The 26,021-nt window shown below is 42.1% G+C and overlaps 2 protein-coding genes and 1 long non-coding RNA gene across 10 annotated transcripts; 2 read left to right on the forward strand and 1 right to left on the reverse strand.

Moving 5' to 3' along the window:
* Positions 1-120: 120 nt before the first annotated feature.
* On the forward strand, positions 121-4,788 carry thap1 (THAP domain containing, apoptosis associated protein 1). 2 transcript variants are annotated; one of them, XM_051109798.1, is made up of 3 exons: positions 121-237; positions 1,845-2,040; positions 3,587-4,788. In XM_051109798.1, the coding sequence occupies exons 2-3, from the start codon at positions 1,891-1,893 to the stop codon at positions 4,016-4,018; spliced, it is 582 nt and encodes a 193-aa protein (XP_050965755.1). In that variant the 5' UTR covers positions 121-237; positions 1,845-1,890; the 3' UTR covers positions 4,019-4,788. The 2 variants fall into 2 exon arrangements, with proteins under 2 accessions (XP_050965755.1, XP_050965754.1); XM_051109797.1 differs by lacking the exon at positions 121-237 and adding an exon at positions 410-879.
* Positions 4,789-4,925: 137 nt separating this feature from the next.
* LOC127165320 (MOB kinase activator 3B) lies at positions 4,926-25,799 on the forward strand. 6 transcript variants are annotated; one of them, XM_051109804.1, is made up of 4 exons: positions 4,926-6,193; positions 9,381-9,900; positions 23,066-23,268; positions 23,819-25,799. In XM_051109804.1, the coding sequence occupies exons 2-4, from the start codon at positions 9,483-9,485 to the stop codon at positions 23,846-23,848; spliced, it is 651 nt and encodes a 216-aa protein (XP_050965761.1). In that variant the 5' UTR covers positions 4,926-6,193; positions 9,381-9,482; the 3' UTR covers positions 23,849-25,799. The 6 variants fall into 6 exon arrangements, with proteins under 6 accessions (XP_050965761.1, XP_050965762.1, XP_050965756.1 ...); XM_051109805.1 differs by lacking the exon at positions 23,819-25,799 and adding an exon at positions 22,211-22,251; XM_051109799.1 differs by lacking the exon at positions 23,819-25,799 and having other exon boundaries at positions 23,066-23,468.
* Positions 11,558-16,581, reverse strand: LOC127165322 (uncharacterized). 2 transcript variants are annotated; one of them, XR_007827767.1, is made up of 4 exons: positions 16,385-16,581; positions 12,472-12,536; positions 12,159-12,301; positions 11,558-11,648 (listed from the first exon to the last, which is right to left on the reverse strand). It is a non-coding gene; the product is annotated as an uncharacterized LOC127165322 (long non-coding RNA). The 2 variants fall into 2 exon arrangements; XR_007827768.1 differs by lacking the exon at positions 16,385-16,581 and adding an exon at positions 13,361-13,518.
* Positions 25,800-26,021: the final 222 nt, after the last annotated feature.

Below are 26,021 nucleotides of genomic sequence, written 5' to 3' on the forward strand. Positions count from 1 at the left end.
GCAAACAAATCCTCGGATGCGTCCATTTATTTCGATCGCAGCCAGTGACCTGATGACCTCCTGGTGTCATCATATAGGAGGCCGAGCCCTTTCCCGTAAACAGCCAATCAGATTTGAGAGATTCTCACGCAGCTCAAGCGCTGAAATAAAATAAGCGTCTTGAATGGAAATGATTATGTAGCGAATATATGGAAAGGGCGGGGCTTGGCGGCCCGGACTTCCGCTGTAATTTGTCAGGTAAGATGGGTCTACATAATAATGAACTTATTTCAAACGATTGCTGCATATCTTAACTCTTGACTGCGTTTAAAGCAGGCAAATGCCGCCAGTCCGGTGCAAACGACCGTCCAGACTGTTGCTGAAGCAGCTCCTACTAAACGGCGCTGTCAGCTGATACGTGTTGTTTTTCTCAGCGCTGCACAGGATCGCTCAATCGCGCTCCACTGCGATCGCTGGACCTGCACGTTTACAAAAGATTTTATAGCGATTGCTGGGGCGGATTTGCACGTGTATGTGTCGTACTGGACTTCTCGTAGGTAAAAGATGATAGCAGTTCGAGTTCAGCTGCCCGCAGAAAGGAAGAACCCGCGGCGAGGATGCGAACGGCGCGCTACGGGTCATCGGCCTTCGTGAGCCGCCGAGCGCCGCCTGCAGGAGCAGAGCCCGAATCTCACAGAAGCACGCAAACGTCGAGCGAGGAGTCGCTGCAGTCAGCCATGTAAAGTGCAGGCGACGGGATCCTGTTCCCACAGAAGCTCGAGAGCGAATATTATTCCTGATCATCGCATATTTCAGATCGCAGTGAAACATGGTTCAGTCCTGCTCGGCGTACGGATGCAAAAACAGATACCACAAAGATAAAAACATCTCCTTTCATAAGTGAGCTCAACTCATCCGTGTGTTGTTGAATATGTGTTTCGATCGAGTCTCAGTCGAAGCACGATGTTGTTTTGTTTCCATAGTTCTTTGGTCGCGTGTCTTGTGTTTGTTTGGTGATTTTCGTCAACTTTACTTCGTCAGCTGCAGTTCTGCAGAGTGTTTGTGTTAGTTTAGTTCACGCGCTTCAGCTCTCCTGCGGATTTATTGAGCACAAACTTCACAGCACGACTGATCTGTTTTCCAGTGAAGGTCGATTGTCAGAGTGTTTTGAGGCGCGATATTGTTGTTGTGTCCTCTAGTTTTCAGCGATGCGCGAATGTAAATGATCATTCTGACTTCATTTACTTCCCCTCGGGCCGCTTCAAACCTGTTTGACTTTCGTTTGTGGAAAATAAAAGAAGATATTTTGAGAAATGTCTCAGTGGTTTGTTGTTGTTATTCATGCACTGGAAGTCACCACAGTTCGCATCCCAGCATTCAGGATATCTTCTTTTGCGAAAGTCCTAGGTGAGGCCGAGTAAATGATGACCAGTCAATACCGTTTTTAAAGACAGCAAATGCAGTGCAGGTGAAATTGCTGAAATGAAGCCGCCTTATACACAATATCTACACTTAATCAAAAAGCGACACTGACAGTACTGAAGCTTGTGGGAAGGGTTGGCGACTGAAGGTGTGATAAACACTGACAAATGGATATGTCATTCGTCCTCTTACAGACATGTTAGCCGTCTCAGGCCCATTTTATAACCCCGTGTGCGGTGTGTTTGCTGTGCTTTGTGCGTAGTTTGTCTGTACGTGATGTGTAAGTTAGTTCTCCACCACTGATGGGTTGTGTAGATTTTCACTTGCCTTTACACTCGGGTGAATAGCGAATTGAGGATTATCCGTACGAATCCACTTTGAGTTCATTAGCGAGGTTATTTGTGATTTCATGTCATTTCTGTTATTTTTCGTTACCTGCGCAGGTTTCCTCTGGCCCGGCCGGATGTCTGTGGGAAATGGGTGGCCGCTATGAAAAGAAGAAACTTCAAACCCACCAAGTACAGTAACATCTGCTCTCAGCACTTCACCAAAGACTGTTTCAAACGAGAATGCAACAACCGCGTGCTGAAGGACAACGCCGTGCCGTCCCTCTTCACTTTCAGCAAACTGCAGATGCAGGTAACGCTCGTGCTCGAAACCTCATTTATTCCACTGTCATCCAGAAACAAATCCAAACCTCGTGTGTTTTGGGGTGATATTCATACGTGTGTCCTGTGCGACATCACGTAACAGGATGCGGTGTTAGTTGTGCTTTTGAAACTGTGAACGTCAAAACAAAAACTGCACAGAGATTTACGCCTGAACTGACTGTCATGAATGTTTAAAGCGGCTGTTTCATAATATCAGTAGTTTTATATTTTATTTATTTAATCATTTATTTTTAATCTGTAGTTGTCTTTCTAGCTAACCACTCTAACTAATTAGCTCCAAAAAGGATCATTAAAATTATCTGTAGGACTAGAGGCGAATAATTGTATCTACAGTTTCCCAAAGTCATGGGATTCATGGGAGGAATTTGCTAGAACTGTCTCTTCTTCCTCTGATCTCATTGCTTGTGGGAGATCTTCTTTGGAGGCAAGGGTTATTGGTCCAGTGAGTCTGTCTCAGAAACGAGAGCTCTGTGTTACTGTTGGAGCTCGATAGTGCTGGACCTTTGTTGAATTTCCACTTTCATGGAAAACGGCAGCCAAGTGAAAAATGACAGAAGTTTATTTTTTGGGTAAACCGACCCATTAATGTCATTCCCAACTGATAAAGTGTAAAACAGCAGTTTCAGTGCAATGGTTGGGTGTGACAGATCGAGCAGACATTTTTCACTTTTACCCAGGATGCATTTGAAACGTAAACGCTAATGATACAGTGGTTGTGTCTGTTTTTGGCTACATCCAAATGTGCTTTGAGTGACTGGATCGCACAACTCTTTGTACCTCATATGCTCTCATTTATATAATACTGTATATTGTAATTTATAATATTGTACTCTCATTTGAGACGCTCTTTTTGGACTGGGCACAAGTGTTATGAAAATTACAGAATGCTTTCATAAGCCGGGTTTCCATCCAAAGTTGCAAATTTAACTTGGGTGCAAAATTGGAATATCGCATTTGCGAATAAGCACCGTTTCCATCCAGCGAGTCAAAGAGAACAAAATCGTCACTTCCTGATGAACTGCCACTAAATATCACTAAGAAAAGTAGGAGAAGCCACTGCATATATTAATTGTCATGTATAATAAATTACTTGCGCCTCAGAACGAGCAGATGAAACACAACAAATGCGGTCATTGCCTTCGGAGGCGGATGCTGCTGTTTGGGAACGCAGTCGTGTAAGTGATACTTTGACTTTGCCTAGGCAATTCAGAATGACCTAACAACATTTCAGATGCTCGGCAGCGAGAACGGTCCTCTTTTTTTCCTCAAAATGTTGCATTTCCACCACTCGTTTCTAATGCGATACTTCAAAGCGCAGCTACAGTTTCGATCTCCAATTCATCCAGAGATCAGGTAAGACGTGGCCCTGTCCCAAACGCTGTGAGCGCAAGTCAAGTCGAGTGCTCCATTTGGGACCAGGCCTTTGATTTCCCATCATACGAGCCCTATAAAACTCATCATGATCACGTTTGCTGAGAAAACAACTAACATCATTTGCTCTCCGTTGTTCACAGGCAGCGTCTCTGGAGGAAACCTTCAGCCCAGACATGGACTTTTCTCTGAGCCTCCCTCTGTCTGACGCCGAAGAGACGCCGGCGGCGCGTCCGTCCGAAGCAGAGCTCTGCCCGTCCGCAGCCCTGCCGGAGCCCGGCCCGGACCTCCACGCCAGCGCCTTCGTCTCCTGTGACCACAACTACACGGTGGAGGACACGGTGCAGCAGAAGAGACGCATCGAACAACTGCAGGAGCAGCTGGAGAAGCTGCGCAAGAGACTGAAGACGGTGCAGCAGAAATGCCGGCGTCAGGAGAGACAGCTGGAGCGCTTCAGAGCCATGAGCGAGATCCAGAAGGCCGGGAAGGACGCGGCGCTCGGAGAAAGCTACGTTATCCTGCCCAAAGAGATCTACGACGTCCTGAAAGGAATAGAGACGATCGGTGCCTTGTGAGGGAAGTCTGTCGAGACAGAGGCACGGTTTTAAGTGGTTTTAGCTTTTCCTTACGGGGTTTTAGTTCTTCTCTGTCTGAATGTGTGTGAACGACAGACGTTTCTGTTGTGCGACGTTCTCTCCGAAGGAAGGAGGTTCAGATGGACACTGGTCACACAGAATGACACTGAGCTGCTGTAGGTGTTGGTGTTGGTTCTGATCACAGATCTTTGTGGAGCTGAACGTCCTTTCAGGAGAGGATCGTCCGCTTCAGAGCAGAACAAATTCGACACGCAATAACTGTGTGAGAGGATTCAGGTGCGATCGTCCGTCCGTTTGCAGCGGCTGAACGCGTCCGATGCGGTCAGAGTGACTGAACCCTTTAGCGCTTGCGAGAACGGTCTGTGCACTTCGACACCAGCGCGTGAGAAACCGACCGCCGCTAAAAATGATGCTGGCAAGCGCTTCAGTAAATCAGGTTCTCATTATCAGCAGATTTGTTGAAATGGCAGCAGATCCGTGTTTGTTCTGTTATTAAATGTTTTTCTAATTTAAACCTCTAGAATTAATACTGACTAGTTTATTTCGATTTGATTCATGTACTAAGATGACCAAACTGGACTTCACTAAACACATTTTCAGTAGCCATAGAGTCACATATCGAAGGGCTTTGAGCTGTTTGTGGATGTTTTTCACCCCTTGCTGATTCATTTATTATTTACAAAACATTAATAATTGTGGAATCAATTCAAGCCATATATGGGTAAAAACAGATTTTTTTTTTTTTTTTTTGCTGGGAAAAGTTCAATCATAGTTGCCTTACGGTCACAGTGCAATTGTTCATGTGGTTTGACTGTTTCAATACAACGCTCTCATTCTTGTCCCGTGTTTGTGCTTCAATGAGCTTCAGTGTCGTTACACTTTCCCAGTGTCACTGTTTATCACTGTCCTGTGCAGACACGCATATAAAAACACTTAATGGTAGACCATTGCATATGTGGGCAGTAGCTGGTCACCACCCTGACAAAACTTTGCGAGGCGACTTCGGGGCTTAAGCCACTGACGTTTGCTGAAAGAGAGAGCAGTTGATGTACAAGAAACAAAGTCTTTTGTTTCATTATTTCTGTGTTACAAACATTCAGATCATCACAGAAGCACGGGGATAAAAGTTTATATTTCGCATATAAACACTGTTGTCTAAAGTAGCGATCAAAAACAGAGCAAGTCGCCACCTGACGATCAGATAAAGATTCTGTCTATTACAACATAACGCCAGCAGGTGGCGACAAGAGATTTCGTTCAAAACGCATCTCGTCTGGTCTAACCCTAGCAACACCTGTGGACGACAATAATGCACAATACACTCAAATCGTATATAAATATACAATAAATGATTCGAACTATGTAAGAGTCTTCAAAGTCTCTTAATCGTTCTAGCATTGTCATTTCCATAACAAGGGTGATTAATAATATGTTCATCGCAGCGTTACTGTAGTAAACACTATGGTAAACGTTTGTGAGGATAAACTGGGAGCAGCCAGCAGGAACTCAACAGGTGTTTTCATCACAGAAACTACGTTCGTTCACATGCTGTTTTCTGTTTCATTAATTGTTAAAGCCAGTTTAGTGGCAGTTTCATTGTGTCTAATTATGACACACTTTTCATCAACTGTGTTTTCACCCTGTGACGATAAAAGTGGAAAGCAGCTCACTTTATATACGACATTGCACCTACTTTGGCTGTAATCTATATCATTAAAACCCTAAAATTAATCCTGAAAAGCAGACTACTGTAAAGCAACTGAGTGTGTCAGATTCAGAAACATATAAAATGTGCAGAGTAGCCCTGAAGACTGGATTTGAGAACCACTGTTATAGATCAGAGAACTGTAATGAGGCGATGAATCTCAGTGTGACCGCTAGAGGGCGCCGCTGCTCGCTTATTTTTCTGCCTTTGCTCTAAGTCGTTTTTCTGTTTGCAGCAGTAAAATCACGCGTATTTGAGTTCCTCATGTGTAGAATATGAGTCCAACTCTTTAACCGTATTTTAATCATTAATGTGTAGTGCTTCAGCTGTCTCTCTCTCTCTTTGTGTGTTAGAGCAGGGTCTCTCTCTCTCTGTGTATGTGTGTGTGTTAGAGCAGGGTCTCTCTCTCTCTCTCTGGACACACGAGTTCATTCGGAGCAGCAGTCTCGGTGAGTGTTACCAACCTTTCCTCGCATTTTCACAAACGTCTCGACGGTACAGTATCACTGTTGGTTTATGTTTGATGTTCTCTCAGTGTTGTTTAGAGTTGCGCGCTCATCCCGTTTCAGACTCACGGTGTTTTGGAAAAGTGTTTCATAAGCATGATATGCATCGAGATCACATCGCGACTTTATTTCGAGATGTAAAACCTTTCAGGAATTTTCTTTATTGATAATAACGATTCAGTTTTTTGCCTCATACAGAATTCTTTGTGAAATGAGAAGTGAATTTAACAGTTAAGAGACAATCTGTTGACTTTGTATGCACCTTTTGGGTTAGTTAGGTGAGTTTTGTTCCTTCGGGTTAGTGTGTTCATTCTGATTCATAACTAGAGGATGGTGTTTGGAACTCGAGATGAGTGCTTTGGGTTTGTTTTGAACCTGAAGTAGCAGATTCTTATTGCAGTGAGACGAACACATGAGATCAGATCAGATGAGATGAGGTGGGTTGGTTGTGTCGTGTCCTCCTGCTCTCCAGGATGTCTTTGTTATGCAACATGGTCCTGGTCCAGAAGGTCGATGATGAATAGAGCACAGAACCTGACGAAAACGGAGAGACCAGCACTTGGTGGGTCACGAGCCAAAACTCTCTGGCCTTTTCTAATCAGATTGCAGATCTAAGCAGAATCAGGATGGCTTGAACTGAGTTCTGATTCTGACTACGGTGTGTTCATTTTTGACTGTCAACCACTGAAAACGATGACCAGAAACTAAATGCTGTTACTCTAAGGACAGTACAGAACTAACATGTTTTTGTTTAGCCTGTGTACTGTGTAAAATATATGTTTTGTTGGGTGTATGCAATTAAAGATACAAATAATAATTTTGTTTATTTTGTATGATAAACAGTCTGGTTGCTGCTTGATGCTCCATTGTAAAATGTGGTTCAAAGCAGTTGAGAAGCGCTGGAAGAGTCGTGTCGTTCGTATAATGAGGCGTGTTTTGACATGATCCTGTAGGAAAAGGGCCACATGTTTTACCGCTCGCGCATGCCTCTTCATGAATCAGTATCAGACAACTTCTGTTCATTTTCCCCTAGATCACAACTGAACATTAATATAAGACCTTTTTCATAGAGTATTATGAGATGCTATATTTCCTTTTCTCGATCTTGTTGATCAGATTAGATTAAATTCTAAACGCACACACACCCCATCGATCTGTCGGTGGCACTTTCATCTGGAAGTCGCAGCAGAAGAGATCTGGGCAATAATTATGAAACGGATCAAGCATGAAGGTGTGAACTGATAAAACACCATGACTGCATTGTATACAAGTGTCTGCGAATGCGTTACCGTATGACAGATTGAATGTTTTGTTTGATTGTTTTTTTTTTACTAGCTGTTCTGGAGATACTCCTTTTTATCCAAAGCAATTAATACGATCTAAATCTAATTGTGCAGTTTGTTATTTTTTTCTGCACCGTGACTCAGATCACAAGAATGTGCGGTTAGTTATCTGCCCTGTTTGAAAACTAGGGCACGTAATGATAGTTAAACATTGACTGGCCGAGAAAACGGACTGACTCATTCGTAACATGTGGAAAACAGGCAAAAGCCAAACTCTTCTGTAAAAGACGATCGGCCGTGGAGGACGTTACTGCACTTTCTCCACGTCTGTGTGAAACAGCACTGACGTGATGCTTAATTGTGTCCTGCTGTGTTTGGATGCACGTACGACTCACTCTTCCTCTGTTCTCTCCTTCCTTCAGCTCTGTCCTCCTCTTTCAGTGTCTCTCCGACCTGCTGCGTTTCCGAATGCTGTCTCGGGCGGAAAGCAGGCCACGATCAGACACTGCTCTGGTGAAAAAAACAGCATATGCTGGTAGTTATGTTTTGATGCTGGTTTAAGCTGGCCCTTACCTGGTTTGTGCTGGTCCTTTGCTGGTTTATGCTGGTCAGCAAAGGACCAGCTTAAACCAGCACCAAAACATACCTACCAGCATGTGCTGGTTTTTTCACCAGGGTGGGCCGTTAGTGTCCAGAGCGTTGAAGCTGCAGCGTTTTAACAGGCTGATTTCAAGAGGTTTAGCGATAAATGAGGATATCACTTCATTTTGGAGCACATCTGTTGAGCTCACCAAAGCATGGCTTGAGCCGCTGTAATTGGAAAATGTCACGGTGTCATCTTGATGATCTGTATCTGTTCAACTGAATGTTCTGATGCGCCACGACAGACTCGCTTCTTAGACTCTAAAACGTCAAGCTCTGCTGTGTTTTGGTATCAGTTCATGAAGCTCAAGTGTGGGAATGTCTGTCAAATAGTTTGTCCCCGTGTTCCTCTCAGAAATGAGTCCAGTAGTCCGGCAGTCTTGATCCAAACGTGGGTCGCGTGACTCCCGCCATGAGAGCGATATGGAGTGTGTTTAGGATTTCAACCACATGGCATTTAATTTGTGCAACAGAGACACCAAATCCAGCACAACCTTGAGGTGTATTTGAAAAATCTTAAAACCCCTCCCATCACACCTTATAACATCTGGTTAGGATCTCTTGTTGACTGATTGGCTGTTTTACAAGGTGTTAAATCTGTTGACCAGCATGTGGGCTGGAGAATCTCTTCAGGATGATGTCATTACACGACTATTGGCCTCAAGCAGAGCAGATGCAACAGATTCACTCAGTGACACTCATGATTTGCGTCTGCACTGCAGTATTGTATAGTATTTTCAGGATTATATCTGCAGAACTAGTCCATACAGTAGACTTACTTTCACATGTGTGTGGAAATGATGCAGTGATCAAAACGTGTGACACAAATGAAAACTGTCATATATTTGAGCTTGTTCTTTGTCTAGATTGCAGCTCTGCTCACTTACCATGCTTTCTACACACTACTGAGGGAGGAACATCTCAGTATCCACTACAACCACCATCAAGACGATCAAAACATCTCGTCTTCCTTTTACTCATATTTGTCTTCTTTTAAGCAGGAGCACCTTTAGATTGACAGGTGTTTAAGATCACGAGAAACATAAAATTCAGTCAAGTGTGGCCAAGTGTTTGACTAATTGTGCGTGTTTGTTAGTCTGAACAGTTGTCGTGCTTGTATTTATCGCTTGAGACCGATAAGCCGACGTGCCGCACGGAAGTGTCCGTCAGGATGTGTTCTGAACTGCGGCATGTTTGTTTTTCAGGAGAGCATGACGTAACGGAGAGGATCCAGACTTTTCCTTTGCGATTTATTTACTCGCCCGCCGACCCAAGGTTCTCCACGAGTCCTGTCGCTCCTAGACATCATGTCCATCGCGCTCAAACAGGTGTTCAACAAAGACAAGACGTTCCGGCCCAAGCGCAAGTTCGAGCCGGGCACTCAGCGCTTCGAGCTGCACAAGCGGGCGCAGGCGTCGCTCAACTCGGGCGTGGATCTGAAAGCGGCCGTCCAGCTGCCCCACGGCGAGGATCTGAACGACTGGGTGGCCGTGCACGTGGTGGACTTCTTCAACCGCATCAACCTCATCTACGGGACGGTGTGCGAGTACTGCACGGAGAAGAGCTGTCCGGTGATGTCCGGCGGCCCGCGGTACGAGTACCGATGGCAGGATGAGCACAAGTACAAGAAGCCCACGCCGCTGCCCGCGCCGCACTACATGAACCTGCTGATGGACTGGATAGAGATGCAGATCAATAACGAGGACATCTTCCCTACCAGCATCGGTGAGTGTTTCCATGTTCCGTCAGCACCACATATTATGAATGTAGCTTTTGACTCTATTTGATGTGAATGATATTGTCCTGAAATTGCAGGTGGCAAAAGTGAACATTATCGTTGGTCTTCAGCTGTAGTACTGGGAATTCTCTCAGTAGAACATTTTCAAAGAGTTGCATTCGTAACAATCAACATTATGTTTGCAGTGTATTATGAAGTCATTTGTAAAACAGCTGCTGTAAGAGCACCTGTGCTACCCGTCAGATCTCTTCTGCATGCTGCACATCTGGACGTTGCTAGACATGCTGCTGAACGCCTCACAGATTCTCATTTCAAGTAATTTTGACTTTAATTTGTATGTGACCAGATGTGGTGTTTGTCTGAGTTAGTCCATTCATTCCTATTGCCTTTCTGTGGACATAGTGACCCTCCATGGCTAACCCTCTGTGTCAGCAGTTCCCAACCATGTTCCTGGAGCCCCCGACACTGCACATTTTGCATCTTTCCTTAGTCTGACACACCCACTTCAGGTATTGAGTCTCTGCTAATGAGCTGAAGAGCTAAATCAGGTGTTTGATGAATGAGATGTGAAAACGTGCAGTGTTGGGAGGCTCCAGGAATGTGGTATATACAATGGTCATACATCACAGCGAGAGGCCAGAAGGTCTCGTTCACAGGAACACAATCACCGACACGCTGTCAATAATTCAAGGCCATCAGATGCCCTGAAGACACATCAGCTCTCATTGTAGCGTGAGTCGCCTGTAACCGAACCCCGTCCTGATCCGCCATGGCCTGAAACACTGAAATACGGCACTCTCCACTCCTCGTCTGCTTCTCACAACACAGTTTTAATCTGCTTTACTGACATGACAGATATTTGTGCATTCGTATTGCTAAAACAATTACACAGATACAGTCAGATTAAAAAAAGGGAAAAAATCGATTTCCATTAATACAAAAAATACAGTGTATAATTGAAGATAAAATGCATCATTTTAAATGAAGAAAAAGATGCACATAAAAGAATAAAAGAAATCCTTGTAGCGTTTGGGCCACTCAGACACACAGTTGTTCATTAAATTTACCACATCAATTATTCATTAGATTAACAAATAATCACAGACCCCCTCACCCAATCCACCACACTGGGTGCCGGGACGTCTCCAATGGCCCACCAGGCCCCTGGTTACTATGGCAACCTGGAACACCTCTGCTGAAAAAAACAGTTTAAACCAGCTTAAGCTGGTCAGGCTGGTTTAAGCTGGTCTCCCAGCCTGGTCATAGCTGGGTTATCAAGGTGGTTTTAGCTGGTCAGCCTGGTTGGTTTTAGCTGGTCTTAGCTGGTCAAAATGTTTGATTGATAGATCGATTGATTACATAGTTTCTGCCCCAATTTTGCTGTCAAGGGGTGTTGTGACAAATAATGTAAATAATTCCAAGTTTACTTTTAATAATCTGCAGGACCACAAGGAACCATTAAAACAAGTTTTATTTGATCTTACAGCCCCTTTTAAAACAATTATATTCTAACAAATATTTACAAAATAATTACGAAATAATTGGAATGATTACAATTCTAAAACTATATTAACAATTAACGGTGAACAATAACAGAATTCTAAACATATTATGCATTTTCATTTTTCTTTTCTTTTTTTATTGTATCTTGTATTTTTTGGGATATGTAATGCCCCACTTGTTTCTCCCTCTTCTCTTTCAGGCTCCTTTTGTTTCTGCCAGTCACTGAAACAGACTTAAAAAAGAAATCATTTATATTATTAATGTGTGAATTTTCAACAAGTAAAACTACTTAAAAAAGGGAACTATAGTGACATTTTCCTTTTTTTCCAGACATAGCCTAGAATAATTTTGAAACATGCCCCTGATAGTTGTTCCTTTTATTGCTAAAATAAAGATAAAATTGATATATCCAAATGGAAGTGCGTATGTATATATATTTCTGTAGGTGTTATTTTATTGATAAATTAGTTTATATGGATGAATATGAATAGGAATATCTTAGCATGAACAATTTTTAGCTGGTTTTAGCTAAACTGACTATGGTTACAAGGGCTTTTTTTTTATTTTCAATTAATTTTCTGTATTTTTGATCAATTAAATGCAGCTTTGAAGAACAGAAGAGACGTATTTAATAAAGAACATTAAAAAATCTTACTAATCCCAAACTACTGAACTGCAGTGTAGATAATAAAAGAATATAATAAAAGGAAAAAGGAGATCTTGGTATGTGTGTATGTCTTACATTTCAGAAATTCCACTGAAAATCCTTCACTTTGCAAAGAAGAGTGGCAACTTGGGTTCATTTCAACCAGTTTCTTCTGTACCATTTGCCCTGTTGTTTTAGATGGCACTTTTCCTTTCTACTTCTTTGTTCCTCTTAAATATCTACAAATCAGTCAGGAAACAGACAGTATGTAATTCACATTAGTTTTAGCTTTTGAGATATCTGAATCATTCTCCCTTAAAAATCATTACTCTTCTAGAGTTGAGAAACATCTTCTAACATTTCTACATGTAAAATGCAGGTATTCGAATTCTCAGAATGCAACCATTACCTTTAAATGAACTCCAAATCTCCATCTGTCTCCTCCTGGTAAGGTTACTCCGGAGTGAATATATGCTGTGAAAAGGCCAGACAGGAAGACGGGCTGAATTAACGCATTTTTTAAACCACAGTTAGCAAAAGGCATTACAATCAAACAATACGCGAATTAACAAGTTATCAAAGGTTCTCGCACATCTCGCTGCTTACGTTAACTGCTTTAACAGCACCGTTCAGAGTTTATGTGACTGTTTACATGCTCCGGGATGACCGCGAGTTGTGTGCCTTAAGTAACGTCACACGTTTCATTTCGGCGCCCGTGTTAACAGATGACTGCTGGGACAGGCTGGGAGACCAGCTAAAACCAGCTACTTCCAGCTTAAACCAGCTAAAACCTGCTACAACCAGCTACTTCCAGCTTAAACCAGCTAAAACCTGCTACAACCAGCTACTTCCAGCTAAAACCACCTAACCAGCCTAAGCTTGTTTTTGCTGTTTTTTTCAGCAGGGAGACTTTACGACCTAAAAGTATGTAGAGAGAATCTCGCCCTACTTAATTCTCTCTAAAACAGACACATATTGCTATAGGAAACGACTTTGTTCATTAATTCTTAAACAAACCTTTCTGTGAATGAACACACACATATCCTCAGGTCATTGTGTATTTTATTACTGTTCTTGCGTATTGTCTTTTGTATTGCATGCTAGTTCATGTGTTAGATCACTAGTAAGTATAACGTCACAACTCTTTGGGACTCCTCTAAGTTTGCGCCAGCTCATTCATCGGCCATTTATAATAACATTATTCTGGAACATTTAACTGTTCATAAGGTATATTGCCTGAGGGAAGAAACTGTTCTTATGTCTGGCTGTCCTGGTATTTGTGGCTCTGTAGCGCCAACCTGATGGCAAAAGTTCGAAAAGGGGATCACATGGGTGTGAGGGATCCAGAGTGATTTTCTGAGCCCTTTTCCTCACTCTGGATGTATACAGTTCTTGAAGAAGGGTGGGCAGGGGAGCACCAATAATCCTCTGGGCGGTCCGAACCGTTGTCTGTAATCTTCTGGTGTCTGATTTTGTAGCTGAGCTAAACCAGACAGTTATTGATGTGCAAAGAACAGATTCAGTGACGGCTGAGTAGAACTGTTTCAGCAGCTCCTGCGGCAGGTTGAACTTCCTCAGCTGTCGAAGGAAGTACAACCTTTGTTGGACCTTTTTTGCAATGGAGTCGATGTGAGTGTCCCACTTCAGGTCCCGAGAGATGATGGACCCTAGGAACTTGAATGTCTCCACTGCAGCCACAGTGCTGTCCATGATGCTGAGAGGGGGGAGTGCAGGGGGATTTCTCCTTAAGTCTATGATCATCTCCACTGTTTTGAGCGTGTTGAGCTCCAGGTTGTTAAGACTGCACCAGACAGCGAGCTGCTCAACCTCACCATCCTGAATGAGGCCGATGAGTGTGGTGTCGTCTGCAAACTTCAGGAACAGAGAGCTGATTTATTTTGGTCTGGAGGAGTGTAGGAATGATGGTGTTGAAGGCTGAACTGAAGTCCACAAACAGGATGCTCACATAGGTCCCTGGTCTGTCCAGATGTTGCAGGATGAAGTGCAGTCCCATGTTTACTGCGTCATCCACAGACCTGTTTGCTCGGTAAGCAAACTGCAGGGGGTCCAGTAAAGGTCCAGTGATGTCCTTCAGGTAAGCCAAAACCAGTTTTTCTAACGACTTCATGATGACAGACGTTAACGCCGCAGGTCTGTAGTCATCAAGTCCAGTAATTTTGGGTTTCTTTGGGACGGGGATGATGGTGGAGTGTTTGAAGCATGATGGAACTTCACACAACTCCAGAGACCTGTTGAAGATCTCTGAAAAGATGGGGGCCAGCTGATCAGCACAGGTTTTCAGACAGGCTGCTGTCACACTGTCCGGGCCTGGTGCTTTTCTTCTTTTGTTCTTTCTGAAGACCTGGCGCACATCTTCTTCACTAATCTGAAGTGCAGGAGGGGGGGAGGAGGGGTTTGTTCGAGGTGTTAATGGTTGTGTAAGGAGATGGTCAGAACGGGTGTGGGGGGTTTCAAATCTACAATAAAACTCATTCAGATCTTCAGCAAGTTGTTGATTCACCTCAGTGCTGGGGGATGGCGTCTTGTAGTTTGTGATGGCTTTCAGACCTTTCCACACTGAGGCTGGGTCGTTTGAAGCGAACTGATCTTCTAACCTTTTTGCATAGGTCCTTTTAGCCGCTCTAATCTCCTTATTCAGTGTGTTCCTGGCCTGATTGTACAAGACTCTGTCCCCTTTTCTGAAGGTATCCTCTTTGGCCTGACGAAGATGTCTGAGTTTTGCTGTAAACCATGGCTTATCATTGTTAAATGTTAAATAAGTCCTGGTAGGAATGCATATATCTTCACAAAAACTGATATAGGATGTTACAATCTCTGTGAGCTCGTCCAGATCGGTGGCAGCAGCTTCAAAAACGCTCCAATCAGTCCATTCGAAACAGGCTTGTAAAACCCGCTCTGTTTCATTGGTCCATCTCTTTACAGTCTTCACTACGGGTTTAGCAGATTTAAGTTTTTGCCTGTAGGTCGGTATAAGATGAACCAGGCAGTGATCAGAGAGTCCCAAAGCTGCCCGTGGGACAGAGTGATATGCATCCTTAATTACTGTGTAACAGTGGTCCGGTATATTACTGTCTCTGGTGGGACATGTAACATGTTGACTGTATTTTGGCAGTTCACGTGAGAGATTAGCTTTATTAAAGTCCCCGAGAGTGATTAAAACAGAGTCCGGGTGTTTTTGCTCGGTGTCTGTGATCTGATGGGCGAGTTTCTGTAGAGCCAGGCGGTGGAATGTAGACACTTACGAGAATGAACGAGCAAAACTCTCGCGGCGAATAGAACGGCTTACAGTCAATGAAAAGCACTTCTAGATCGGAACAGCACATCGTCTTTAACACTGTTACATCTGTACACCGCCTCTCATTGCTGTAAAAGCACGTCCCGTCGCCACGCGATTTCCCCGTTGATTCTGCGTCGCGATCCGCTCTAAACAGCTGATAGCCCGGCAGATGAAGCGCGCAGTCCGGTATCGCGTCATTCAGCCAGGTTTCCGTGAAGCACAGAGCAGCGGAGTTTTAAAAGTCCTTATTTGTCCGAGTGAGCAGAAGTAGTTCGTCCGTTTTGTTGGGTAGAGAGCGGAGATTCGCCAAATGGATGATGGGCAGCGCCGTTCGAAATCCGCCCTGTCGAAGCTAAGGCCGGTGACACACTGGATGCGTGGCGTGTCCGTTTTTATTTCGGCTCCCATGTTAACAGGTTAGAGCTTGCACACTGCCTGCGTGAGACGCGCGTCTCAGGCGCGGCTCGAGCCGCGCGTAAAACGCGTGCTTGCTAGAAATAGAACCGACGCCTATTTTTCACGCGACAAGCAAGCGTGTTGGAAGCGTTTCCAAGCAAAATAGAATAGGAAAATATGTTTTATGTCATTTTGTACACAAATGCATATTAATTAATGATATTTTGATGTTGGAAAGTTTATAGGTTGACATAAATTCAGATATATATGTAATTTAAAAATAAAAAAATACATCATCTTAATACAAATTTTGGTTAGAGAAAACCTGAAACCCCCAAATTTATTGATGACTTAAAAAAAAAAATCCCATTATTTTTGCCAGTAATTTCATGTCATTTTATTTTTTTAAACAATCGAGTCCTGGTGTCCAATACAGAGGTCATAGCATATAAAATAAAAAAAAAAATTCCCATTTGTTTCTTAATTTGATTACATGAAAAAAATATGACACACTACAATAACGTAGTGTGTATTCTGAGTGACGGTCCAACATCAGGTAGGCTAAATGAGCTCTTTAAAACTACACAAATTTGTAAATGTTATTGAAATAAACAGACAGGCCACTTACCCATTTTTCGGATTTTGGAAGGTATAGGTGTGTGAAAAAAGTTGAAAATGTTGTCGTGAAGACAAGAGCCTGGTCTGTCGGAGGCCTCCCTATGTCACCTACAGCAGCAGCAGCGCGCCAGCGCCGCGTCTGGCACGGTTCTGGTGTGTAAAGACAGAAAACGAGACGCAGCCGCCACGCAGCTGACACGCATCAGAAACGCCACGCAGCTGACACGCATCAGAAACGCCACGCTCACGCCACGCATCCAGTGTGTCACCGGCCTAACAGAGCCCCGCTCGCTTTCCCCGTCTGCGCGTCCTGAGGCGTTTGATCAGCGCCGCCGCTCCGCCAACTACAACGTTTAGCGAAACGTCCGAATAATCGAAAACCGGTAAGAGATTTTGAGGTGTGTTCTGTATGGGGTTAGAATCGTTGCATAATTCCAAATAAATACATTATGATCCACAAATAAATGTAAAGCGATTGACAAAAACAAAGCATATTCACAAAATAAATAGAATGAGATCCACAAATAAATCTTAGAGTTCCACAAACATAAATTATATTCACAAGTAAAAAAATTAGAATTGCAAATAAAAAACATACTCACAAATATTTTTTTTATTTTACAAACACAACTTTGCCCGGCATTTATATGTGAATCGCGTACTGTGCATTTGTAGACGTATTTGTGGATTGCTTTCTGTGCATTTGTGGATCGCAGCGCATATTTGTGGATTGCTCTCTGTGCATTTGTAAATCGCTGCGTGTATTTGTGGATTTTGAAACATTTCAAGCGTCAAGACGCACACTGATCCACAAATGCATGGACTCCACCCACCTTCTACTTAAGCCAATCAGATACCGGCCACGTGGGGCTGACCAATCGTTGCATGTTCTGGCTCCAACCAATCACGTTTTGCCTTACAATCAGTAACAGCCATAATTCAGGACAATTAACCAGTCTCTTCAAAATGGACGATTAGGACAGTGGTGCTCATCACAGCATTATTGTAATAATGTCTAAAATAAAACAAGTAATGTTATGTGTAATGTAATCAGTGTTTCATGTATCACTGAGTCGATGCGTGTTTTGACCGTGAGTGTGTTTAGCAAACTGGTATTCTACGGTGACCGGGAGGGGAGGTCTTCGGTTCACTTAGTTTTGTCGTGGCCACGACATATAAACTCGTGAGAACGTGATAATATAACACAGCCACGAGATATTAATTTGTGGGAACGTTATATTATGTCGTGGCCACGAGACCGTTTTGTCGAGGTAACGATGTCGTGGCCTGGAGAGGCTATGTTGAGGGAACGACTTCCATTTCTCGTGGCCACGTCTTATTATGATGAGGGAACGGCATATTTTTCTCATGCATAAACAAACCTTCGTGACCATAGCAACCTGGGATTATCAGAGTTGTTTAAAACATTTTTACTAACATGAAACATTTAATTTAATATTTGTATATTCTTCTTCTTCTTCTTCTTCTTCTTCTTCTTCTTCTTCTTATTATTATTATTATTATTATTATTATTATTATGATTATTATTATTATTATTAATAAGAACGTTATGTAAGATCGAAATTAAGGGAAAATATAAAAATATAATAATAGGCTAATAATAATGATGTTGATGAAGATGATGGTGATAATAATGGCCTAATAATAATATACAAATATTTTGAAGACGATTGAGGGATGGGTAAAAATGTTTTCTTGTATGCCTATGTTACTTAGACTACTTTAGGTAACGTTTATTCATTATAAACTTAATATGAATGCTGTTTACATTGCGTGCAATATAATAATTTATATTATAAAACAATAAAAGAAATTATGAAATAATCTATAATAATTAATATAATAATTTATTAATTCAAAATAAAATAATAATGAATCCACCATCTCTGATAATCCCGGGTTGCTATGGTCACGCAGGTTTGTTTATGCAATAAACTGGTGTCCACAAGAAAAATATGTCGTTCCCTCAACATAAGTCGTGGCATAAGTATGTCGTTACCTCGACAAAACGTTCTCCTGCCCATGATGTAATATCACGTTCCCACAAATTTATATCTCGTGGCTGTGTTATATTATCACGTTCTCACGAGTTTATATGTCGTGGCCACTACAAAACTAAGTGAACCGAAGACCTCCCCTCCCGGTCACCGTAGAATACCAGTTTGCTAAACACACTCACGGTCAAAACACACATCGACTTAGTGATGCATGAAACACTGATTACATTACACATAACATTACTTGTTTTATTTTAGACATTATTACAATAATGCTGTGATGAGCACCACTGTCCTAATCGTCCATTTTGAAGAGACTGGTTAATTGTCCTGAATTACGGCTGTTACTGATTGTAAGGCAAAACGTGACTGGTTGGAGCGAGAACATGCAACGATTGGTCAGCCCCACGTGGCCCCGGTATCTGATTGGCTTAAGTAGAAGGTGGGTGGAGTCCATGCATTTGTGGATCAGTGTGCGTCTTGACGCTTGAAATGTTTCAAAATCCACAAATACGCGCAGCGATCTACAAATGCACAGTACGCGATTCACATATAAATGCTGGGCAAAGTTGTGTTTGTAAAATAAAAAAAATATTTGTGAGTATGTTTTTTATTTGCAATTCTAATTTTTTTACTTGTGAATATAATTCATGTTTGTGGAACTCTAAGATTTATTTGTGGATCTCATTCTATTTATTTTGTGAATATGCTTTGTTTTTGTCAATTGCTTTACATTTAATTGTGGATCATAATGTATTTATTTGGAATTATGCAACGATTCTAACCCCATAGTTCTGCCGAATGTTCAGCAGTTCATCCCTAGTAAAACTGATTGTGTTTGAGAGACAAAAAAACAGGAAAAACTAACAAAAACAGTACAAACACTGGAGAGACACACGCCGCGGCTGCCATGTGCGGCGCCATCTTTATATATATATATGGGGAGCTCTTTTCCAAAATGCTATAAATCCATTTTGATTAATTTGAGTAAAAATGTGTTTTCTTTACCAAGAAAGTGGCAAGATGAAAACCACTATTTTCTGTTTTAAACTTTCACATAGCATCTTTAGGTTATAATAACATTAAAAATTCAAATCTAGATTTTGATTTTTCAAAGATTTATTATAAAAACTGATTATTTTTTCCCAAAATGCAATAAATCCATTAGGGGCCTACGCTTACTTTTCTTTTTAGAGAAAGTATAAGTGATGGAAAGAGATGGCATAAGTGCAAACAAATTCATAAACTCTTGTTGAGATTAATGTTTTAAATATACAATTTTGAACAGAGAAATATTAAATGATTTTAATAACTAAAAAGAAGATAAAAATGAAATACTGCCAGTAGGTGGCGGTAAGTCACCGATTTAATTTCTGAATCATATCATTCATTTGATTCGTTCGAACGGCTGATTCATCCAGGAATAAAGCAAGTGACTTTTTATGAATGGATAATTGATTCATTGACTCACTAGAAAAGGCACGTTCATTCATAAAGGAAACAGCGCTGTGTTTGAATGGAGATGTGCAGCGGATCAGTTGTGACTTTGTTTCAACCTATTTTTGAAGATGAAATAGAGCAAAATCAGGCAATAGTATTACAGTCAGACAATGTAAGTCACTTAATATTAACTTATTGTTTTTTTTAAGTGTTGTATTAAATCAATATCTCATTTACAAACTCCCTTAAAAATCATTAAAAGCTGTCAATCATCTTAGTTCATCGCGATCTCACAAAATTATAATCAACGAAACTCTCTACACTGCACAATGAATCTCTTATTTACACTCTCTCTACACTTTGTTTATGAAAGAATTCGTCAGATATGTCTGTGAAACAGTACTCAATGTTGAAAACTAGGATGCGGGGTGTATTCAAAGCACCGCCTTTACTGTTTACAATGCGTGAAATGCTGCGCTGTGATTGGTTGAGCGGACGTGTCGCATTTTGCAGAGAAGGAAGCCTGGCGTTTGTCGCGGTTTGGAAAAAAGGGAGAAAACGTGACAGAGTAACACGGTGGATATCACATTTTGCGTAAAATTAAAAACTTTTCAGTACCGACCAGATACAATACTGATTTTGGCAGGAACTCAATCTTGTAAAAAATGGCGTTTATCGCGTTTTGGGAAAAGAGCTCTTCATATATATATATATATGTAAGCGTTTTTAAATATTTCTGTGATGCAAGTAGCTCTTTATGGAGTTTAAGCCGGATCCGATACGGGCCGACTGTGCTTGTGAGGGTGTAATGATTGCGGTGAGTGGCAGATTGGGAACATCTCTTCTCATACAGAGAAGTGTCAGGAAATGTCTCTCAGTTCGAGGTAGAGGAAGGAAGAGGAAGATCCTGTCCATCACATTTGGCATCCTGTGGCAGTTTTTGGGGGTCGTTTGCTCTTTTATAGACTCCTGGGTTGTAAATATAAATGTATATCACGTGTTATGATGGGAAATTGAGGCCTCATCAAAGTTGCACTTGAGTACCAAATTCACCATCTTCAACTGGAAATCTGGAGACTGGAAAGACTGGAAGTCTTACGTACTTGTCATTTTATTTAGTAAACCTGTAAATATTGGTTAGTTGTTTCATGTGTTGAATCTAAACTATGCACGAAGGAAGAAGCAGGATCGAGTCCCTTATGGTCTAAACCGACTGAACGCAAACCCCTGTGAGCCGAACAATGGGCCGAAATAAAATCATGACTGGTCAGACCGTGTAAAGCACTGTTTTCAGCCCTAAACCCAGGTTATGTTGTTACGTGTCTAATAGAGACCCCGGTGTAAACCTGTCGCGTTCGTGATTAGCACTTGTGTCTAGAAGAACTAGTGTCTCGCTAGTGCTGTGTCGCTCCTCAGGGTCTGTCGGCCAACGAGCTGCAGCATATAAATGTTCACAGTACTTTGTTTTTCAGGCCGTATTATGAGCAGATTAAGAGGGCTGATGACCTACAGTAACTAACCCACCCTCCCCAGCCGATCACGTGACCGAGAGCCTAAACCGGTCAGCAGCTCGGCTTATCCTGCACTGGCTAGGCTTTACAGACAGTCTTATGAAGATGTCATCATGCTGTGGATAAGTGAATTACACACAGCCGTAACACTGCGGAACAGCAAGCGATGCGTCGCACCATCATCTTTGCTACTGTACAAATACTGTACGGCCACTTTAAGATGACTAATATCATGTTCGATAAGTCATGCAGAGTTTGTTTTTAACGCCAGTGTTTTTGCGCTGATGACTATGTGGCTTGAAACATGAAATCTGTGGTTATTCAGTGAAATAAAGCTGTTCACAGCAGAAAGAATCTTGGGAACTCAGACTGATAGGTTATGGAGGAAAATGGAATGGAAAATGGAACCTGAAAGTTTGATGAAACATATTTTCCCTGTTCTTCAGAGCGTTGAAGAGCTTCCTCTGCTTCTGTGACTCAGTGCAAAGTGAGTCTGAAGTCTTCATTTGCTCAGTCACATTGATTCACAAGAGCTGCTGATCTGTGATCTGTATGCTGCTCGACAGTTTGAAAACAAGGAGCGTTTCATTCGGCCGTGAGCAGAACATAATGAGCTTTTGTTAGGAAACAAAGGCACTAATTCAGTGTCACAAACACACAACTCATGTACGCTTACACAACAGCCACATGTACAATCTTTCCACAAATACACAAGCATTATTTTGTATAAGAATAACCGCTTTGTGATTTGTCTGCACTTACAAAAATGACGCAAAGGCAAGATTTATTCCTTCTGTTTTCCTTGAACCCATTCAGACTCTCTTCGTCCACAAAGGGCTTTTTCATTTTTTTGCTTCGTTTTTTCAGGTCAGCTGCTGTAGAAAAGGACACTTCCTGTAGGTGTTCAGGTGATTTCCTGTTTTTACACAGCTTGTGATGTTCATATTTAACAGTCTGTTTTGCTGTTCTAGTGTGTCATTCAAACAACAAAGCTGCATTAATTGCAGAAATACCGATATTACACATTCACTGTGTTCGCTACGTTCATGTGTGTCAGATCAGATGAGTGTGATCATCATGCTTCAAACACACTGATAACAGCTGTATGAGTGTGTGTGTGTGTGTGTGTGTGTATGTGTGTACTTGTTTTTGCTACATTGTGGGGACCAAATGTCCCCACAAGGATAGTAAAACCTGAAATTTTTGACATTGTGGGGACCGGCTTGTGGTCCCCATGGGTACAAAAGCTTATAAATCATACAGAATGAGATTTTTTGAGAAAGTAAAAATGCAGAAAGTTTTCTGTAAGGGTTAGGTTTAGGGGTAGGGTTAGGGTAAGGGGATAGAAAATACAGTGTGGACAGTATAAAAACCATTGCACCTATGGAGAGTCCCCACAAAGATAATAAACCAGACGTGTGTGTGTGTGTGTGTGTGTGTGTGTGTGTGTGTGTGTGTACTCCTGAGGGTCACCATGGCATCACCATACTGATTGATGATTGTTGTCACTGTTATTGAGAATCCTGTGAAACACAGCCTTGTGAGCCGGACTAGTGAAGGTTCAGATGATGTTTGTGTTTTATTCCTGTAATGTTCCTGTAATTGTTAAAACTGTCTTCTGGTTATGCGATGTGCCTGCTTTACATCTTAATTCTCTGTCACTTCCTCTCTGTTTTCTGTGTTTCTCCATTCATTCTTCCTCTTTGTTTTCTTGTCTTTTAGGAATTCCCTTCCCAAAGAACTTCATCCAGATCTGTAAGAAGATCCTGTGTCGTCTTTTCCGCGTGTTCGTGCACGTCTACATCCATCATTTCGATCGGATCCTCCTGATGGGAGCCGAAGCTCACGTCAACACCTGCTACAAGCACTTCTACTACTTTGCCACCGAACTCAACCTTATAGACCGCAAAGAGCTGGAACCGCTGGTGAGAACAGAACAAGACACACACGACGACACGTTCACATGTTAAACGTGTGCCGTCTGCTTCCGTGGTATAAAAAAGCAGCGTTTCATTTCCTGCTAAAACGCTTCAGATTCAGCTGGATAAAACCCTCCTGACTTCATGAATAATGTTGCTGATGAGAAAAAATATATATATTTTAATTTTTTTTTTTATTTTTTTTTTATGGTTTTGATGATCTCGTTCTTAAACTGTATGACTTTCTTTGTTCTGTAAAACATAACAAGATCTTTACACAGAAAGTGACCAGGAGCTGACACTCTACCTCAGGTCTTCTGAAGCCATTTTGAAGTCTTTGTGGAGGAACATACGCAAATTCAAGTTGTCATGCACTGAACGTCTTGCCATAAAGACTTGTGGACTGATTTCTGTGTTGAACAGATGAGAGAAAGTCGTAGATTTGTAATCAACGATGACAGAATGAATCTTCAGTATCAGTGCAGTGATGTGTGTGTGTGTGTGTGTGTGTGTGTGATATTGCTCTAATGTAATTTTCTCTCTCTGGGGATTTCAGAAAGAAATGACCTCAAGAATGTGTTTGTGAACGCCGGCGGCTGGACCGTTTCCAAACACTCACACCTGAGAGGCTTTTCTCAGGAGCTTTAATCCGTGAAGTGGACGTTGCCGTGGAGATGAGGTCATCACCGGTGAGATACCAGAGCCTGGTGACATCATCACTGAACCAGACTGAACTTTAGGGAGGAGGTTGAGAGAGACTCACAGCGAGCGCCGATGCGGCGCCATCTAGCGGTGAGGCGCGTGAGTCGCGCTGCGCTGACAGAACAATCAGAGGGCAAATCGATCACTTAGTACTGTTTTGTACAGACACTGCTCAAATCCACTGTAAGAAGTGGACACCTTAGTTTTAACATTCATCTCTGTGAGGTTTGGATGAGCTGCTGTCATTCGTTCCATGTCGTTTTATTTCTGTTTGTGTTGCACTGAAATGCAGTGGGTCAAGTTTTAGTCACTGGATCATTTGATGAAACGTCTAGCGGTCTTATACATTTGATGCCCAGTTCAGCCACGGACAGTAATTCTGTGAGCTGCACGTCAGTATTCGTTGGCCAATCGCAATGTGACAGTGTGTTCATCTTCAGCTGAGGAGCATCGAAGCGAATCAAAATGGTCACGGTTTCTGTCGGATCTGCGCTGATTCTGTTCAGATCTCATGTTTGCATCATGTTACTAAACCACTAATATAAATTAAGTTAAACTGGTGTTGTGTGAGTTCCATTTTCAAGCTTTCATCCATATTTTTTGTTTAAAACTTGAGCGCCCTGCCCTGTAAGTTCCATAAATAATGCAATAAACAATATTTTGATTGTATTCAACTGTCGCTTCCAACATTTGTGAGAACATATAGCTGAAATATTTGATTACAAAGGTTTTTTGTTTTTTTTTTCTTCAGAATTTTGATTGAAATTATTCTGTATTCTGTATCTCTAGTCGACCTGAAGAACGCTAACTTAGAGCTTATAAGCGCTTTATCAGTTGCACTTACCTTGATTACATGAAACCTGTAAGTCGGTGTAATTGAAGGTGGAGTTTCTTAAATGCTGCACATCTTAATTCTCTGTGAGAGAGAGACTGGGCTGGATTAGAGCGTAGATCTTGAGTGGTTTAAGGGGTGTTTCTGCTTTCTTTAATCTTAAGATTTGTGAGCTGAGGCCTATATATAAGAGGCATCGACTACATCTCCGCTGCTCAGTGCTGCGTCGGAGCTCTTGACCGACACATTTATGCTCTTTATTTTTCATCATGACACAGAACTCACTCGGATTTCACTGCTTAAGCATTTTAATTATCGGTCACATTGTTTTTCCCTTTAAGCCGATTTTCCTCTCAGGTCTGTCTGCCAGAGCGTGAGCGGGCACAGGATTCATCATGGGTGAGAAATCGTCCTCGTCCGGGCCGCCGCTGTGCGTGCAGCTCTTCTCGGCTGTGGCGCTGGTGTGTTTCAGCTTCTACTGTATCGTCAAAGGAGTTTCCTTCGGCCTCTTCAACTGGTGGTACATTCTGGGCGCCGCCTGTCTGCTGGCCACCGCCTTCGCTGCCTTCCGCGTCTACGAGGTGTGTCTTATCATGGCTCAGAGGGAGATGGCCGAAGGAGAGTCGTGTGGGACGCTGCCATGAGGAAAGGCCCCTTTGTCCCCGTTAGGACCTCCAGCCAGAGCGTCAGGAGCCAGTCTTCATGTGGAGTGAATTAAAGTAGAGCTGCAGACTGACAGAATCCATGAAGAGAACAACTGCTGATTTCTTATTTGACTGGTCAAATAAGTGACATGTAAATCAATATAGTGTCTTTTACAATTAAACATTCACGACGCTGACGATAAACTGACTTTAACTGTTTACTGTTGTCCTTTTGCATTATTGACATACTGTTTTCCTACATAATACTGTAAAGCTGCTGTAAAACTGTCTGTATTGTGTTAAGCACTGTACACATAAACGTGAACTGAAACGCTGATTTTTGTACGGCGTGCCTTTAGTCAGTATACACATAAGAGTGACTTTTTTAAAAAAAAATGTAAAATATACAAATGTAACGTTACAACAAAATGGAATGTAGATCAAATCATAGAGGTCAATTAAAACGATAAATGACTTGGCAGTGGATAATTTACCATGAGAAGTTTAGCTGGACTAAAATGACCACTGTGTTTCTGTCAAAGAGTCTTACGATGGACATTTAATGAAAAACGTTTCATGGC

The sequence above is a fragment of the Labeo rohita genome, chromosome 5 (assembly GCF_022985175.1).
Source record: "Labeo rohita strain BAU-BD-2019 chromosome 5, IGBB_LRoh.1.0, whole genome shotgun sequence".
Classification (NCBI taxonomy): domain Eukaryota; kingdom Metazoa; phylum Chordata; class Actinopteri; order Cypriniformes; family Cyprinidae; genus Labeo; species Labeo rohita.

Excerpts from the sequence above, each read along its gene's own strand:
- thap1 (XM_051109797.1), top strand. The coding sequence starts at position 809 with ATGGTTCAGTCCTGCTCGGCGTACGGATGCAAAAACAGATACCACAAA. Across the intron at positions 880-1,844 it reads AAAAACATCTCCTTTCATAA|GTTTCCTCTGGCCCGGCCGG; the intron begins GTGAGCTCAACT and ends TTACCTGCGCAG. Across the intron at positions 2,041-3,586 it reads TCAGCAAACTGCAGATGCAG|GCAGCGTCTCTGGAGGAAAC; the intron begins GTAACGCTCGTG and ends CGTTGTTCACAG.
- LOC127165320 (XM_051109799.1), top strand. The coding sequence starts at position 9,483 with ATGTCCATCGCGCTCAAACAGGTGTTCAACAAAGACAAGACGTTCCGG. Across the intron at positions 9,901-23,065 it reads CATCTTCCCTACCAGCATCG|GAATTCCCTTCCCAAAGAAC; the intron begins GTGAGTGTTTCC and ends CTTGTCTTTTAG.